This window comes from Myotis nattereri (genome assembly GCF_964212035.1).
Source record: "Myotis nattereri genome assembly, chromosome: 9".
Classification (NCBI taxonomy): Eukaryota; Metazoa; Chordata; class Mammalia; order Chiroptera; family Vespertilionidae; genus Myotis; species Myotis nattereri.
In genome coordinates, this window is record NC_138084.1 from 18265970 (window position 1) to 18285266 (window position 19297).

Genomic DNA, 19297 nt, shown 5'->3' on the forward strand with positions numbered 1-19297 from the left:
TGTGGCATATAAAGTATGTGTTTGATACCTGTGTTTTTATAGGAAATACTTATATAAACATTTATTTTCTTTTCCCTAGTTTTCCTATTCCAACTATAATCTCTAGGAAAGTATATTTAAAAATAATAACATTCCCATGACTACTTCTGAGCTCTTATTTTTCTATGCAAAAATTTTCTAACAATAGTTGTTTTATCGTATTACATGACAATATTTGTTATATACATAGCCTAACATTCACTAGTATCTTCATACAAACATCATTATAAAACTACATTCCTAAAGAAAGATGCTTATATATCTAAAAAATAATTTCTCTGTAGAGTCATTGCTTGGCCTAACTATATATAAAATTTTATTTAATGTTCCATTACCAACCAAGTTTTAAAAATGGCTGTGACAACTCTGAAAATGAGTGATACGGTTTCCAATATATGATACAAGAGATACTATATTACATTAGAGTCTGTTACATTGATCCTTGTCAGAAGTTCTTATTGAGAATGAACATTTCACAATAAAATTACACAACTCCCAAAACAGTGATTTGCTATTTGTAGACACATCTATAACTACAGAACTGAAGACAGAAAAGTATCTCAACATTATAAGTAACTTCCAATTTGGAAATAAATAAATTGAGTTTAAAATAGCTGTTTAAATTGTAATAAATATCTCTAAGATATCAATTCCTGTAAATGGACTAATTTTTTTTTAATGTAGGGAATTACTTACCTAGCAGTTTTCTCAGTGCCATTATGACATCCTTGTTCCTTAGACTGTATATCATGGGGTTAAATAAGGGAGTCACGATAGTGTAGAAAAGAGACAGCACTTTGTCAGTTCCTGCTGAGTCTTGGGTCATGGGTCTTAAATATGTGATGATACCCGATCCAAAGAATAGTGTCACCACTATAAGGTGAGATGAGCACGTGGAGAAGGCTTTGCCCCGACTCGTGGCCGATGGCAATTTAAAAATTGTAGAGATGATTTTGCCATAGGAGAGTAGTATGAACAGAAATGGAACCATGACAAACAACACTGCCACTATGTAGACCATCATTTCATTTATAAAAGTGTTCCCGCAGGCCAACTTGAGTATTGGCGGGATGTCACAGAAAAAGTGGTTGATGAGGTTAGAACCACAGAAAGGCAGAGAGAAAATCTGGATGGTCTGTCCTATCTGGACTGGCACTCCACTGACCCAGGAGCCCGCCACCAGCTGGACACAGACCTTGTGGCTCATCACTAGAGGGTAGTGCAGAGGGTTACAAATGGCCACGTCGCGGTCGTAGGCCATCACGGCCAGAAGGAAACACTCGGTGGCTCCCAACATAAGAACCCAGCACATTTGTGTAGCGCAAGCAACTAAAGATATTGTTCTTCGTTGGGTCCAAAGATTCGTGAGCATTCTAGGGAGTGTAACTGATACATAGCAGATTTCCAAAAAGGAAAAATTGCCAAGGAAAAAATACATGGGGGTCTGGAGAGCAGGGTCCAGTTTTGTAATGAGAAATATGGTGCTGTTTCCCATCAAGATAATGATATAGATGATTAAGAATAGTCCAAATAGAAACCATTGGAGATGAGGAACATCAGCAAAGTCCAAGAGAACAAATTCCATCAATTTAGTTATATTTTCTTCTGGTGTTTTTTCTTGGCGTTTCATCTGTGGGAAGAGGAAATTTACTGTGTGCTTTTATTTTTATCTTCGTGGATCAGGGCCTGTTCTTTAAGTTGTTGGTGGATGTTGAGATTGGTTTTCATGATCACTGCAATTATTGCTAATTTAAGAATATTACTATTGATATATTCCCCACTCTCTCAGTGTAGATACTATAGGTTTTCACTGTAAAATTCCTTGAAATTTCCTTTAAGATCATTGTATTTTCTGAATAGAACCCCAAATAAACCAAACTATGTCCTGCCCAGCATAGAGACTGGCAAAATTGGGAGTTGTTGAAGATAGACCCACAGCTTTGCCTAACTTTTAGTGAATTACAGTTCTTGATAATCCAGCTCTGTGTCAAAAATTGTCTTCTGTATACATTTTCAACTGCCTGTGGCTACCTTTCATTTCTCTTCCATCACTCGATTATCTTGAACATACATGTCTTTATTGTACAGTTCATATTATTAAGTAGTTTACAAAAGAAGAGAGAATATTTTATTATACATGGTGGTATAAAACAAATTAGTTTTTAGTAGAATACTGAGTGGGGAAAATAAGAAAGTTCTATTCTAGAAAATTTGCCTGGGGACACAGATACAGATAGAAACAGTAAAGGGGGAAACTCTGGGGAAACAAGAGGCCTGGAATGTGCATGTGTGTGGGCAGGGGGAGAAATATGTTGCCTGTGATATTTACCCGGTGTGCCCCTCCACTATTTTTGTTGTTCCTTAAAACATAACACTTTAGGTAACCATTTCTCACTTTTTTTTTAAGGATAAAGATAATTGAAACTGACTAATGATGGCTACTTTGATCATTTGCACAAAGGTTTTATGATTGCAAGTCAGGGCCTAATTTTATTTTATTTTATTTTAATTTTTGTGTGTGTGTTTAATTGGACTTCAGTTTGAATCCTAATTCCTAAATCTGTGTTAAATAAGGCAAGTGTTTAATAAGGTTTGCTTCTTTATTTGTGATAATTAAATGACATCATATTGGTAAAATTGCCTATCAATTTTAATTATGATTCTATAATTATGAATATATTATGTTCTTAAATTTTTAGTCCCCAATGTTATATAACATATTGCCTAGCAAAAAATATACTTAATAGAGTTATTGAGTAACTTGGTGATTACTTTTTCCATTCTTTTCTTTCATCAGGGCAGGGATAAAGGAAGTGAGCGACATCCCTCGGGTACAAAATTTAAGAGGCACGCACTCATTTTCAGGGCGGGCTGATTCCGCATGATACAATCCTGAAAGTGCGTTCCTCCTTAGATATTGCATCCCAAGCTTCTCTTGACTCAAGATGGGTCCCAGCCCTGCCTTTCATTTCTCTGTCCTGGTGAACCATGTTCACCAAACATAGGGAAATTATAGTGTCATGGATAAATAATATATTCCTACCAAGATGGACAGGATTTTAATTATAGCTTCCCACCTGCTAGCTGTGTGGCCTTATGCAAGTTGCTTAATTTCCCTTGGCTAACACTTAGGATTGTTATATGAGTTAATGCATTTAAGATATCCAAAGTAATTTGAAGCAGTCCTGGCATTTATGAAAGAATGGCTAAACGCTAGCTATTATTATTGCTATTTCATACTCATTTGAATTACATTTTACTATTAAATTTTCTAAGCTGCATGAAAAAAATACCCTCTAATTTACTTTTTCTTTGTATCACATGTTTAAAGTGAGAAAAACTAAGATCTTAAAGCAATCAATCAGGGTGTTAAAACTTCTCCATTAATTCTCTGTCAATAGTTTTGCTTATGTTATTGTCTCTAATTTGTGGGCCTAATGCCAGGATTACTCTCACTACCCAGCCCATAGTCTTGCAACTTGGCTACTCCCTTGATGACTTTTCTTTTACCATCTGGAGGCAAGGACTGTGACTATTTTCTACCTGGGAACAATATAGGTCTTAGAAAATGCCTGATTCCCGAACTAAGTAAAGCATCAAAAACTGTTTAAGTGAAATCATCATTCTTAAAAGGGAGAAAAGGATAAATATATAATGTAATAAAATTCCAATTTTTATGTATTGCATTTATGAATGGCAGCATTTAATAAAATAATTTAATCCTTATTTGAATAAAGTGATTTCTGGTACTAAAATATATATGTAGTTTCTAACTGTACAAACCCAATTTTGGTGATGAAATCATAATTCTATTACATGAAATATGTAAGATTTGTTTATGTTTTTCTCAAGAGGGGAGCAAGGTTGAAAAAGCAGAGATCTACTTTTGTGCTTTAACAAAATTATCTATATTTATCTAATTTCTTGTAAATATTTAAGTTATTAGTCAAAGAAAATAAAATTCAGTGTTTAATAATTTTATTTTAAATGCCAGTCTCCATTCTTTGAATAAATCCAAATAATTAAGAAAATGTGTACAATATTATAATTTGTTAGCTATAAAGAACTAAGCAAGCTTCACATATATTTATATATTTGATATAAAATTTGAAATTAAACTTTGAAATTAATAAAACACCATATAAAACTTAAAAACATTTCTATTATATTAGAAGTCCTTAATTTAATTTTTTCTTTAAGATAAACATTTTTAAGATTTCTTAATGGTTGTACTTTATTCATGGATTGTTTTACTTTAAATCTCCTATTACTATATCAAGTTGAATACATAAATATTATACTTATTTGTTACATGTTGGCTCAAAATGAAGTATTTTATAATATTACCTGTACCTAGAAAATATTCTTCAATACTACAGTTTACAGTATTTCAAAGTATTTTAACATCATTACTATTTCATTGTAAAATTTAATAAAATTAGAATATGTAAGAGTTGCTTTAAAACAGACACATTTTCTACTGTGTTAAATATTAATTTTAAATTAAGAAATATGAACTAAAGCTTAATATCTTATAAAGTAGTTCATATTTACCTCTCTTATTTGGGATGTTGCTGATTTTTCTCACTATACAAGTTTTAAATATTTAAATTAATGTAGGTGAAATACTTCTTTCATCAAAGATATTCCAGCCACCTTTAAAATATTCTGTTCTTTATAAATAAAAGGTGCTGTTTAAATAAAAGTAGTCATCTCTACCCCTGGGATCTCTTCCACCTAACACATTTAAGTTTTCAATTATACTTTCAAATTTTACTTCTAATAAAATGAGAATCTGGCATAACTCCAGGTGAGATAATGGAAAAGATGCCAAGAAAACAGGCTTCAATTATGGGAAAGACAATTTTTTTTTCAACACTTATATTGTTTTAAGATCGTGGGTTGGAATCAATTTCTTATAACAAAAATAGGCCGTTGCTTCCTATTATTTAGTAAATAGTGACTTCTAAGGGTTTATGCTTATGAAAAGAAAACATTTACACGATAAGGAGCTCCTATAGCAGTGATGGCGAACCTTTTGAGCTCGGCTTGTCAGCATTTTGAAAAACCCTAACTTAACTCTGGTGCCGTGTCACATATAGAATTTTTTTGATATTTGCAACCATAGTAAAACAAAGACTTATATTTTTGATATTTATTTTATATATTTAAATGCCATTTAACAAAGAAAAATCAACCAAAAAAATGAGTTCGCGTGTCGCCTCTGACACGCGTGTCATAGGTTCGCCATCATTGTCCTATCGTCATGTGATCCTGGAAAGTGACTAAGAAAGTTTATTACAAATTATCATGAGCCATTTGTCATCATGGAAAACAGGATGGTGGTGAGAGGCCTCAGGGGAACCAGATGGGACACAGCACTGCAAAGGGGTGAGAGCAGCCAGGGCTGAGCTACTGCAGATGCACATCCAAGAGGCAGCTCAGCTGAAACGGAGTTCTGAGCCTGATAATGAGCACAGAGTAATATCATGCATGGGTAGAAGGATCTGCTGATGCCACAGAGTATAAATTCCAGAAAATGGCTCAAATACAAGCGAGAATTTACTTGATGAAGAGAGCTTACCAAATTGGCAAATTATGGACATAAAAAATACTACTGGGACAAGTTAGCAGCCTTAGTGGGAAAAAAATAAACCTTCTATTTTCTTAATACCTTATATTATAACAAGAAAAACTCCAAATAATACACAAGCATAAAGGTTTTAGAGAGTGAAATGATAAAATTATTCTAAGAAAAAAAGGTTTTTATAATTTTGGAGTTAGAAAATTTAACTATAACTCAAATTTTAGAATAAAGGACACAAAAGTTGAAAAAAACTTTCCTATGTAATAATAAATAATTCTGCATGATAAAAAGAAACAAACCCCCTAAAATAAAGTCAAATAGAATTCATAAGATGGAAAAATAATTACAAATGCTATCTCAAATAAAGTGCTCTTGGCTTATTCTTAAATACTGAGGAACAGTCCAAACTATAAATAGAAAAATGAACTAAACAAATGAAGAAGCATTTTACAGAAAAGATAGAAAAATAACCCCTTAAACATATAGACAGATACTCAACGTTATTTGTAAAATTTTATATTTTAATCTGAACAATGATTTAGTTTAAAAAAAATCTGAGATATTTCCTATGCATTATATATAAAAAATGAAGCAGGCACCATTGACCAATTGTGTTTATTTTTTTATTTAATCACTAAAACATGCATGCATATGAAGTTATGCAGTAATATAATATTGCAACAAGTTTGTATTTGCAAAAGATTGTAAACCAACTAAGTAAAAATAATCAGGTGGGTTATCTCTTACTGACTTAAATGACCTTAATTTTGATATTTTCATGTATTCATTTTTCTTCTAGAGCTCTATGATGCCTCTAAAATATGAGTTTTATAATTTATGCAAACTTTTCTAGTGCTTTCAACAGGAAGACTGGCTTGCTATGACTCAATGAATTGTAAGCAAATATGGACGTTATCTCTTTGTTTTAAATGTTGGAAAATATATGTGGCTTGGTTTTCAGTAAGTTCTTACATAGTCTTGATTCATTTATCCACAACAAATAAGTACTATTGCCACTCTGGAATATATTTTTGTTGCTAATTATTTTTTGAGGTAAAAGGCAAACTCATTTTTCTGAATTAGTTTCAGGAAAAATAGAAGTGTGGCATAAAAATAATAAAGAGTATTGGATTATGGTTCATTATAAATATGTGTTACATAACATTTAGCAAAGTGAGGAAAATATATGTAATGGGCAATTCTAAATATTGTCTTTTAACCTTAACTAAAAGGATATATACAGTAAGATTATGGCTTGTTTTTCTCAATAATATACTTGACCTATGTTGTATGTAATTGTGTTTTATTAACTTTTATCACTGTCTGATTCACCCCTGTGTGAAGCTGTCAAAATAGTTTTCCATACTAATTTGAGGAGGATTTAACATTATAAATGATGAAAAGATGAACATTCTCAGATGTGTGCCTGGCACACATATGTATGTATTTCTGCTGGTACATGCCTGGGAGTAAGATTCTCAGGGGAATGCTACTCAGCCACCAGAAAAAGATGAAATAGTGGCATTGGCAACAACATGGATGGGTCTTGAGCAGGGGTCCTCAAACTATGGCCCGCAGGCCACATGCGGCCTGACGAAAACATTTATCCAGCTCACAGGGTGTTTTTGCCGCCGGTGCCTGTTGTTCAGCAGCCGACTAGTTTTTTTTAAAAAACTATAGTCCGGCCCTCCAAGGGTCTGAGGGACAGTGAACTGGCCCCCTGTTTAAAAAGTTTGAGGACCCCTGGTCTTTAGAATACCATGCTTAGTGAAATAACTCAGACAGAAAACGTCATGAGCCAGATGATATCACTCATACATGCAAGGTAAAACTGAAAACAGCAAATGAACACACAAGACAAACAAACAAAACCTCATAGACACAGACAACAGTATGGTGGTCACCAGGGGGAGGGAGGTGGGGAGTTCGAAGTAAAGGGTAAAGGAGGTCAAATAAATGGTGACAGAAGATTGTGCACTTGAAACCTATATAATCTTATTAACAAATATCACCCCAATATATTTCATTAAAAGATAAAGTAAAATAAAATTGAAAATAGTTTCTCGAGATGAAAGCAGCTTGTCTGCTAGAGTGCTGTCCCAGTCCACATGCCTGCAGCCATGAGAGCTCCCATTGCTCCATACCCTTTACACCTGCAGTATGGTTAGTCTTGGTTTATTCAATTACAAATTTTTCTTTTTCTGAGGAGTGTGTCATAGATCTCATTTGGTTTTAAGTTGCCTTTTACTGTTTACTAATGAGTTATTTTTATTTTCCTGGTCATTTGGATTATCCTTTATCTTGTGCAAAATCCCTAAACATGTTTCCTTTCAATGTTCCTTCTGAGTTTTCTGTGTTTTGAACTTGGAGTACTTCTTCATATGCGGTGTTGTGGACCCTCTGCATTGAAAAGTTCACTCTGAATGGCTTCTTTGGATGAGGAGTTACTTTATCATCAATTCTGTTTAATGTATCACTGTTTTTCAGTATGGCTATTACTCTTATTTAAATGATTTTCCTCACAGCCAAGGCCATGAAAGTCATATACATAACCCTTGAAAAAAGTCATGTTGCATTTCATATTTAGGTTTACAAATTATCAGGATTTTTTCCCTAAATTATGTGAAGTAAAGGTCATGTTCTTTTATTTTTTTACACATTATGCTCATTTCAATTAATGTAGTTTATTAAATACCATCTTTTCTACACTGAAAACTTTTACATATTCAAGTGTCCTACAGTCATTCAACAAATATTCTCTAAAGGCTTTCCATACACTGTACTCTTTACTAGCTGACATCTTTTTTAAAGTAATTGATAACAATAAATGGAGAAAAGAACTAAACTGTATGCTACAGTATTTAGAGAAACATATTGGGACATGAATTACTAGATAAAATATACTATATATTTTCTGTAAACAGTCTTAAATCAGCAGTGAATTTGTGCTGACGGAGACTAGTCTTCTAAATACACAATTTTCTAAAATATTAGTTTTTTTATTAGAAATACAATCACTTGGGATATAACTCTAATATCCAAAAGTCCAGCCACAAATGGCAAGTTCAAGAATGAGTAAGCACAATCAAGTCATATTAGGGCAGAAAAGTACAAGATAATTTCTGATTAGACAAAAGCCAAAATAGAGTGGGGGGACAGATAATGCATTCAAATCAGTGGTTAATGTGTGTTTAATACTAAAAATTAAGAGAGACATTTTCTCAGCACCATCATGACATCCTTATTCCTCAGAATGTATATCATGGGGTTAAACATCAGGGTAAAAATATGTAGCAAAGAGAGATAAATTTTTCTGTTCTGGAAAAGTGTTTGGATTTGGGTTATAAATATGTAATGATTCCAGATGCACAGAATAGAGCCACATATGTTGAGAAATGAGCAAGAGGAGAAAGCGTTTGTGACTTCATGATGGTAGAGATGATTTTACTGTAGGAACCAAGTGTCAACAAAAAGGGGATCATCATCAACAGCACAGCAACTATCAAGACCAGCATCTCATTCAGAAAAGTATCTCCACTGGCCAGCTTGAGCATTGGAAGGATGTCACAGAAGAAGTGATTAGTTTGGTTAGAGCCACTAAATGGCAGGGAGAAAATATGGCATGTTTGCCCTAATGTGACTGGAATTCCACTCATCCAAAAGCCAGTCATCATCAGCCAGATACAGGGCTCATGGTTCATAACCATGATCAGAATGTGACAAATGGCCACATGGCGGTCACAGACCATTAGGAGAAAGCATTCTGTGTTTCTAAACATAAAGATAAAACATACTTTTGTAACATGGGCAAAGAAAAAAAGGATACTTTTCTGAGTCCAAAGATTTATGAATATTCTGGAAAGAGTAACGGAGACATAACAGATTTCCAGGAAGAAAATATCACTGAGGAAAAAATACATGGGAGTTTGGAAAGACTGGTCACCTCTGGTTATGAGAATAATAGTGCTTTTTCCCATGAGCAGTATCACATAAGCAAGAAAAATGCCATAAAAAGAAACATTCCGTAATTGGGAATACAATAAAATCCCCAAAGAACAAACTCCATCATTGAAGTGAAATTTGCTTGTGGTTGGTATTTTGTGGTGTTCCATCTGTAAAAATAGTGAAATTAATTATTTATCTTTTTGATTTTTTTATTGACTAGAGAAATTGAAGAATATATATATATATATATATATATATATATATATATATATCCTGATCAAATTCCAGCATTTTATATCATAATATTAAAGAGAAAAACTGAATCCAATGGTGAACATATGCTAAATCTAAACATAGCAATACAATAAAATATACAGTAGGTTTGCATTTTAATGGAATTAAAGGGTTCTAGAAGCATGCATTTCTATTTTAGTTTGTGGATAGGGCCCAGTCTTTTTATGCACTTTTTATTCCACATATAACAATCTACAGCAGAAACATTTATACCTAGTATAATTCCCAATGGAGTGCTCACCATAAAAGTTTGAATTTTACTTTTTGGTAATACAACTCTTACATATAACTTTTTGTAAGTACAGTGTGTGTCATTCCTTAACTCTAATACTGCTATAGCTCTTCCTAACTGCATGCACTTTGCTCTGACATTTTATTCCTGTTTCATTTATCCGTCAAAATCAAATAAATAACATTATCGCTAGGCATTATATTTCAATATCTTTCACTCACCCAATACCATCAAGCAATAATCAATAAATATATATTGAACTAAAAGTGGTTAATTAATAATGAACTTAAAAAATAAATTGCATGTATAATATTATTTCAGGAATGTTGTCTAGTCCATATAAATTGATATGATTAGTTGTTCTCATTTTAATAATATATCTGAGATAAAAAATAAAAAAATCCCAAATTAAATAGTATAAATTATTATAAAATATAATGATTAGACAGTTACTCCCCAAAAGTCAAATATTGAAGTATTGTCTTAACGTTTTTAGTTCTCTTTTTAAGATATAAAGAGCTATGAAAATTAATTTAGATAGAGCTACTTCAAAATAGAGTCAGTGTTGCCGTCCCAGAGCAATTGCCTAACATGACTTATAGTCCTCAAACCTTTGGAATGTTTGACTGGGGAAAATAGCCTTTGAACTGGACCAAAGTAACACTGTATTCCAATTGTTTTCATAGCTAACAGGGAAGCAGACATCCTTACTACAGATTGAAAATTAGACAATCTTTAGTAGCCCTACCATATATAGCTAATGATATACATTCTGAGGAATAAGGATTTCCTGATGGCCTTGAGAAAATGGCTCCCTTAATTTGTATTAAACATGCATTAGCCTCTGATTTGAAAGCATTATCTGTCCCCCCTTCCTATTTCAGCTTTGGTCTAATCAGAAGTTATCTCACACATGGTAGTGCTAATTCTAAGATTGTCTTTAATTTGTTATATACCACTTATACCTCCATTAGAAAAATAAAAGTTTTCTTTGTGTGTTTTACATACTATAATTTCTTTGTAACAAGTCCAGACTCTGAATTTCTGTAGGTGCAGTTTGGTTGCACCTATAGAAATTTCTTCCTTGCTCATTGGCATCAACAGATATTCCTTCTATGCGTGTATTTATTTCCCTTCCGTTTTACCTAAATAACCCTTGCTTCTATCTCACAACCCCAGACACTATTTTGGTTTCTGTCTTAATCAGTGGTACCCAAGTAGCTATTTTCTTTAATCTCAAATAAATGCTGCTACCTTTCACTTTGGCTCTTTATTTTTAAGGTTAACAGAAACCCATCTCCCCCAGAAAGAATAAGGTGGTTTGGAAAGAAAACAAAGAGTATATTTTAAAGCAAATAAAAGTACAAAGAGAAAAAAAGAGATGACAAAGAAATGAGCAATCCCATGTTTGTATACTATTGTATGCCAACTATTCTTAAGAAAAAATTACTTCTAAAAATATGTTTTAGTGAAAAAAATCATAGAATTAATCTTTAATGTAGCATATATATTTTTTCTATAGTAAGTCATAGAAACAGATATAAATAAAGATAAACCAGTATCTTTTCTTATTAAAAGGGATTTAGTCCAAATTAGTTTCAGTTATTTACCTGATTAATTATTAACACAAACATGCTGTACTTACGTAGGATTCTATGATCTCCAAAGTGTTTTATTATCAGTTCCGTTTCAATTTCCTGTATCATAATGAAGGTGAGAAATCCAAATTTTCAGCTTTGATTGGAGTGCAAATTTTGAGCTTACATCCATCTTCTTTACATGGTGAGTATGATGAATCTTGATTCTCAGAGTTCTACAGTGTTCTAAAATAAATGAAGAATATCAATACAAAAATCAGAGTGAAATAAAATAAGTCATCTTCTTTCTTTCATATTTAGTTATAGCTGCTTTTTTATTTGTTATGTAGTTTTTACTTACTGAATAAAAAGTTATTTCTTTTGAGTTACATACTACATTATTTTTGTAATGGATTCAAACAATTAATAAAAACATAATAATAAATAAATCAGAAATTATTTGAAATCCTGCCACTATGAAGAAGCCAATATTTTCTTTTTCATTTTAAAATATATTTATATTGGTTTCAGAGAGGCAGGGAGAGGAAGAGAGCGATAGAAACATCAATAATGAGAATCATTGATCAGATGCCTCCTGCACACCCTCTACTGAGGATTGAACCCACAACCCAGACATGTGCCCTTGCCTGGAATCAAACATGGAATCCTTCAGTCCACAAGCCGATGCTCTATCCACTGAGCAAAATCACCTATGGCAAACAAATATTTTCTAAAAAACAGAAAACAGAATTAGTTGGTGGTTGCCAGAGGCAGGGTTGTTGGGTGGGCAAAATGGATGAAGGCTGACAAAGATAGAAACTTGGAGTTATAAGATCAATAGATCAGAGGATGTGACCTAGGTGGCGATAGTTAATAATACTGTATTGCATATTTGAAAGTTGCTAGGTGAGTAGGTCTTAAAAGTCCTCATCATAAGAAAATAATGTTTCATAACTATATATGGCAATGGATGTTAAGTAGATTTATTGCAGTGATCACTTCACAATATACTAGTAAATGAACATCAATTCATTATCTTGTACACCTGAAAGCAATATAATATATATCAATTATAGCTCAATTAGAAAAAGTCTTTTTTTGTTTTACGTGTTATAATTTCTTTGTAACAAGTCCTAAATCTAAATAAAATTATAATACGTAAATCAGAAATTGTTTGAAATTCTACACTGTGAGGAAGGCAATATTCTCTTCTTGTCCTCATCCTGCCAGATACTGACAATGTAAATACACGCCCACTACTGACAAGCTCATGCAAAATCCTACATGAGGTTATGGAGTTCTATCCTTCTTTGTTTTATAAAAATAGAGCTATGACCTACACACATGTGCATTCTTTCTCACATGTCAGCAAAGCTTGGGATGTCCTCAGATCCATTGTCTTGAGATGCTCTGCAGTGTTGCTGCTGCAGATGCTTTCCAGTGTGTTAATGGGTTCCAGCTGAGAGGACCTTCCCTTTGCTTCCAGCTTGCTTTTGCCCAAAAAAACCTTTAATAAGCATTCTTGAACAAACACATGTAATGCTCATTCTTGGGTAAATATTATTTCTACCACATGAGGTTACTTCTATGCATTTTTTTAAATTAAAAGAATTACTATTTTGATTTTACTTTCAAAAGAAAAAAAACCCCACCAAATTATGGCCCCCAAACGATACAGAAATCATTCCAGATGATTCATATAAAATAATTTTAATGAAAAAACTATTTATGTGGTGTATTACTTTCTTTGATCTACTGTAACAAATTACTACAGATTGAGTGGCTTAACACAACAAAAATTAGGTCTCTCACAGTTATAGAATTCAGAGTCCCAAATCACGCTGTTGGCAGGTTCTCACTCTCTCCGAAGGCTTTAAGGAAGAATCTTTCTTGTTTCTTCCAGCGTTTGTTGGCTCCTGATCTTCTTGTCTGTATGGGTTTTGGGTGCATCCCTCCAATCTCTGCCTCAATCTTCACATGGTTTTCTCCGTGTCTCTATCTGTTTTCTAAACCTCTATGCCTTTCTGCCTCATAAGGACACTGGTCATGGGATTTAGTGTCCACCTTAAGTCAGGATGATCTTATTTCCTTAATTTGATGCAACTGCAAAGGCCTTTAATTTTCCAAATAAGGCTACAATTTCAAGTTCTAGGCAAATATGGTCCTATTCAACCCAATACACATTGATATGGATAGTTTAGAGTAAAAATTTCAGATACTTCTAATACTAAGTAGATATTACTGAAGCAAAACTTGAAGTGGTAAGGGGAGGGATGATATTATCAGAATCAGTTAGTGCTGGAATAATAGAGGTGACACCCTCAGGATTGTAATCTTTAAGCACCATGGACAGTAACAGGAGATAGAAACAAGGAAAATACACAAACAAACAAACAAACAGAAAACACACACACACTAGGATTCCCCTGCTTTTACCATCTCAGCTGCTGCTGGTTTTCCCTTGTTGGCCAAATATAATCACAATACAGTAGAGGTCAGTAAATATATCTGAAGAAATGGGGAGGTTAAAGAAAATATATCACGGAACATGACTCTAATATCTTGTTATATAACACTTGATATACGAGTATCATTGTATTGTTCAGTCATCTCTTTCCTCACTAGTTCATAGTGACAGGATGAATCTTCAAATTAGACTGTTACAATTGAGATAATTTGTGCTCTGATTATACAGAAGCCCTTTACTTAACTATATGAAACTAAGGCTCCTTAACATAATGTGAGGTTGCTATGATGATATTAATGATCATTACTTAAAAATGGGTGGAGGAGCAAAGGGGAGATGTGGAGGAACATCTGTAATACTCTCAACAATAAAAACAAATTTTTAAGAAAGTGCAGAAATATCTGAAAACAACAATATAGGAATGAAGCTAGATTTTTTCCTGTTGTATCTATGTGATAAATAAGTAAGCAAACCTGTTAGCAAGTTCAAGTCTTTGAGTCATCGTAAGAACTTTGTTGCTAGATTTTTCAGTGCCATTGTGATGTCTTTGTTCCTCAGAGTATATATAATGGGGTTCAATGTCGGGATCAAAATGGTGTAAAAAAGGGAGATCAGTTTCCCAGTTCCTTCAGATTGATTTGGTTTGGGTTGTAGATAAGCAATAGTACCCGTTCCATAGAATAACACTACAACAATCAGGTGAGATGAACAGGTGGAGAAGGCTTTAGCCCTCCCTCTGGCTGAAGACAATTTTAGAATGCTGAAAATAATTTTGCCATAGGAGACAACAATCAACAGAAATGGAACCATGATAAATATCACTGCAACTACATAGACTGCTATCTCATTCACAAATGTGTCCGCACAAGCTATCATGAGTAGTGGCAGGATGTCACAGAAGAAATGATTAATTGTGTTAGACCCACAAAAGGGCAGAGAGAAAACCTGACATGTTTGGCCAACCATGACTGGAACTCCACTGACCCAGGAGGCAGTCACCAGCTGGACACAGAACTTGTGGTTCATGACTAGAGGGTAGTGCAGAGGGTTACAAATGGCCACGTAGCGGTCATAGGCCATCACGGTCAGGAGGAGACACTCTGAGCCTCCGAGTATATAAACAAAACACATCTGTGTAGCACAAGCAAGCAAAGAAATGTTTCCTTTCCGGGTCACAAGGTCCATGAGCATTCTTGGGATAGTGACTGTTACGTAACAGATTTCTACAAAGGAAAAATTGCTGAGGAAAAAATACATGGGGGTCTGGAGAGCAGGCTCAATTTTTGTTACCAGTATTATGATGCTATTGCTGATGAGGATAGTCAGATAGATGACTAAAAATATCCCAAAAAGAATCCATTGGATATTGGGAATGTCAGAAAACCCCAAAAGAACAAATTCCATCATTGCAGTGAAATTTGAGTTTCCTGTTTTTAATCTGTTCTCCATCTGTAAATATGGTAAATTCAAGATGGTTAATTCATTGATGTTCTTGAAGCACATCTCCCTGTTCTTTTAATTGGGTTAAATGCATGAAAGTATTTCTAAAAACTCTAAAATTATTTCCATCATTACCTTGCTCTATTTCTAGGAAATGGTATTTGAAACTTCAGAAATGAACTGATATGCAGCTAAAATAAATCCAAGAAATAAAATCCTAATGTATTTTTACTAAGAAAAAAAGATGTCAAAGGAAATGAGAAGTGTGCATTGTTATTTAGAGCTTATTGTGTAATATTAATATCTAATCCTTGCACCACTTTTAAGAGTGTAATTATGGTGCAGGCTTTTACTATTCTATATATACATATATATATATTTTATTGTCTACAGTTTTACATACATCTCCTTTTTCTCCAATTGACACCCAACCCCCGCAGTGATGCAGGCTTTTTCTATTGTTTTTGTTTGGGTTCATCATTTTTATTCTGTATTGATTGACCTATTCCATCTTCTTGCAATGTAAAGCTTTTCTCTTACAGTTTTTCTTTATTCTTATTCAAAGTGTGCTTTAAGTCTTCCCAATTATATAATCAATGAGAATCAACTTTCTTAAAACAAACCTTAAGTTTGGGATTAATATATATAATATTAATGTTCTACTTTATGTACCATACCTATCACTTAAGCTAAGTACAAAAAAACAATTCTATCATCCTGCTAAATAACTTTCCCTATTAACATCTCATATACAGTGTATGCAATTTATGATAAATATATATAAATAAACCTTTAACTCAGTCAAGAAATATGGCCCATTCACCCCCAATTGTAACCAAATGCAATTCCCTTTTTCTCTTTTCCCTTCATAATTTTTTCTAATAAAATATAACTTTTATGAAACTCAATTATATGTTCCGGACATGCAAATAGCTGGAATAATGAATGAAACTAAACACATACACACACACACATACACACAATCTTGATTTAGTTTATGTTAAAGTCCTTCAGGATCAGACAATCAACACAGTCTGACAATTTCTGTTACGTTTTATTAATATTTTAGTTGTAACTTTCCAAAACAAATATTATGTTTTCCTATCTCATCAAATCTACTACACCTATTGCCACCTTCTAGCCCCATCAGCTGTTTTTGCCTTAATACTTTGATAAACAAAACTGATAAGATTATTTCTATTTAACATATTTCTAATTTTACTATATATTAGGAAAGTTAAGAACTGCATGATTTATCCTAAGTAATTATTTATTTTTAGATTAAGATCCTAGAATTTAAGTGCTTACCTGTTTTATTCTTTGTATGTTGATCCTCAAGTTTATAACTATCTTTAAATTAAATAAGCTTGAAACACATTTACCACTTACCTTTATGGATTTGAATGAACTTGACTTTGTGAGTGTAGTGGCTTTCTAACCTGTAAACTTTTTAAGTTCCCTGGTGCCTTGGTGTCAGTCACGGTAACTCTACAATTCTTGCTAGCTTCACGCTGGCTATTCTTAAGTAGCAAGTAGCCATGCTCACCCTGGGGGACATCTTTCTCCCGTGTACCAATTTAATTTCTAGGTGACTGCTTCTGTTTGGCAATCAGCCGGGTTTATCACTTGAAACTGCTTTCTCTGTAGATGACCTGTCTTCCTCAACTCCTTCTTGGCATAAAGCTCCCAGTATAGGGTAGTCCCTGGGTGAAGAAATACCACTTAATCACCTAGTTTTACTCTGAAGATAAAGTTAAAAATCCTTCTATGTATTGTATTTCAGATCCTTCATAATTGGTGTGGATTGCATTCCTTTATTTATTCCTATAATTCGTACATATCTAGAGCATCCACAATTTTAGGAAAATGTGCACATGTTTTATCACATGGACATGGCACACTTCCTCTCTTCCATGCATTGGGCAGTTAGATACCTTTTCATGAGTGAAAGTCTCTGTCCCTAGATTAACTGTTGTGGAAAGTAGAGCTTCTCGTGTGTGCTGATAAAATTCTGGATGATTTTATTCATGTTATGAACAAAGGGAATATATTGAAATGATTCGGAGACACAGACAACAGCATGGTGCTACCAGAAGGAATGAGGGTGGGGGTTAGTAAAGGATAAAGGAAAGTAAAATATATGGTGACAGAAGATTTGGCTTTGGGTGGTGGGTATATAGTGCAATATACAGATGATTTATCTTAGAATTGTACACTTGACACCTACATATTATCATTAACCAATGTTACCCCCCAAAATTTAATTAAAAATAAATAAATAAAGTTTAAAAATGCAATATCTGGGAAGCACCAAAAAGTGAAGAGTAATTAAAAAATTGTAAGCCACTCAAAAATAAGCATTGTCCTGGCTGGTGGTGCTTAGTTATGAGAATAATAATGCCTTTTCCTATGAGTCGTATCACAAAAGCAAGAAAAAAGTCATAAAAAGAAACATTCCGTGATTGGGAAAACAATAAAATCCCCAAAAGAAAAATTCCATTATTGAAGTGAAATTTGCTTCTGGTTGGTATTTTGTGGTGTTCCACCTGTAAAAATAGTGAAATTAATCATTTATCTTTTTGATTTTTTTTATTGACTAGAGAAATTGAGGAATACATATATATATATATATCTCCTGTTCAAATTCCAGCATTTTATATCATAATATTAAAGACAAAAACTGAATCCAATGGTGAACATATGCTAAATCTAAACATAGCAATACAATAAAATATACAGTAGGTTTGCATTTTAATGGAATTGAAAGGTTCTAGAAGCATGCATTTCTATTTTTGTTTGTGGACAGAGCCCAGGTTTTTACTCCCTTTTTATTCCACATATAACAATCTACAGCAGAAACATTTATATCTACTATAATTCCCAATGGAGTGCTCACCAGAAAAGTTTGAATTTTACTTTTTGGTAATACAACTCTTACATATAACTTTTTGTAAGTACAGTGTGTGTCATTCCTTAGCTCTAATACTGCTATAGCTCTTCCTAACTGCATGTACTTTGCTCTGACATTGTATTTCTGTTTCATTTATCTATCAAAATCAAATAAATAAACATTATCACCAGGTATTATATTTGACGATCTTTCACTCACCCAATACCATCAAGCAATAATCAATAAATATATATTGAATTAAAAGTGGTTAATTAATAATGAACTTATGAAATAAATTGCATAAATAATATTATTTCAGGAATGTTGTCTAGTCCATATAACCTGATATGATTAGTTGTTCTCATTTTAATAATATATCTGAGATGAAAAATAAAAAAAATAAAATTAAGTAGTATTAATTATAATAAAATACTAGAAGCCAGGTGCATGATATTTGTGCATGGGAGGTGGGGCTGTGTCCTTCAGTCCAGCCTGCACCATCTCCAATCTGGGACCCCTCGAAGGATATCCAACTGCCCATTTTGTCCCGATCCCATCGGGCAGTCGGACATCCCTTTCACAATCCAGGACTACTGGCTCCCAAACGCTCACCTGCCTGTCTGCCTAGTAGCCCCTAAGACTTTTGCCTGTCATGGTGATAACACCCTAATCACTACCATGCCAGCCTGATCTATGCCTAACTGCTCCCCTGAAAGCCCAATTGCCCCCAACTGCCCTACCCAGCAGGCCTGGTCACCCCCGACTTCCCTACCCTGAAGGCCTGATTCTCTCCAACTGCCCTCCCGTGCAGGGCTTGTCCCCCCAA

At 33.6% G+C, this 19297-nt stretch overlaps 2 protein-coding genes across 2 annotated transcripts in view; one reads left to right on the forward strand and one right to left on the reverse strand.

Moving 5' to 3' along the window:
• LOC308524758 (olfactory receptor 4A5-like) overlaps positions 1-19297 on the forward strand; it is a gene marked incomplete at both ends in the record, with an annotated part of 363276 nt that overhangs the window by 272434 nt on the left and 71545 nt on the right. The gene's annotated exons all lie outside the window — the stretch shown is intronic.
• LOC308524672 (olfactory receptor 2D3-like) lies at positions 728-15590 on the reverse strand (the record flags this gene model as incomplete). Its single annotated transcript, XM_081099250.1, has 2 exons — positions 728-1696; positions 14652-15590. The coding sequence occupies 2 exons, from the start codon at positions 15588-15590 to the stop codon at positions 728-730; spliced, it is 1908 nt and encodes a 635-aa protein (XP_080955376.1).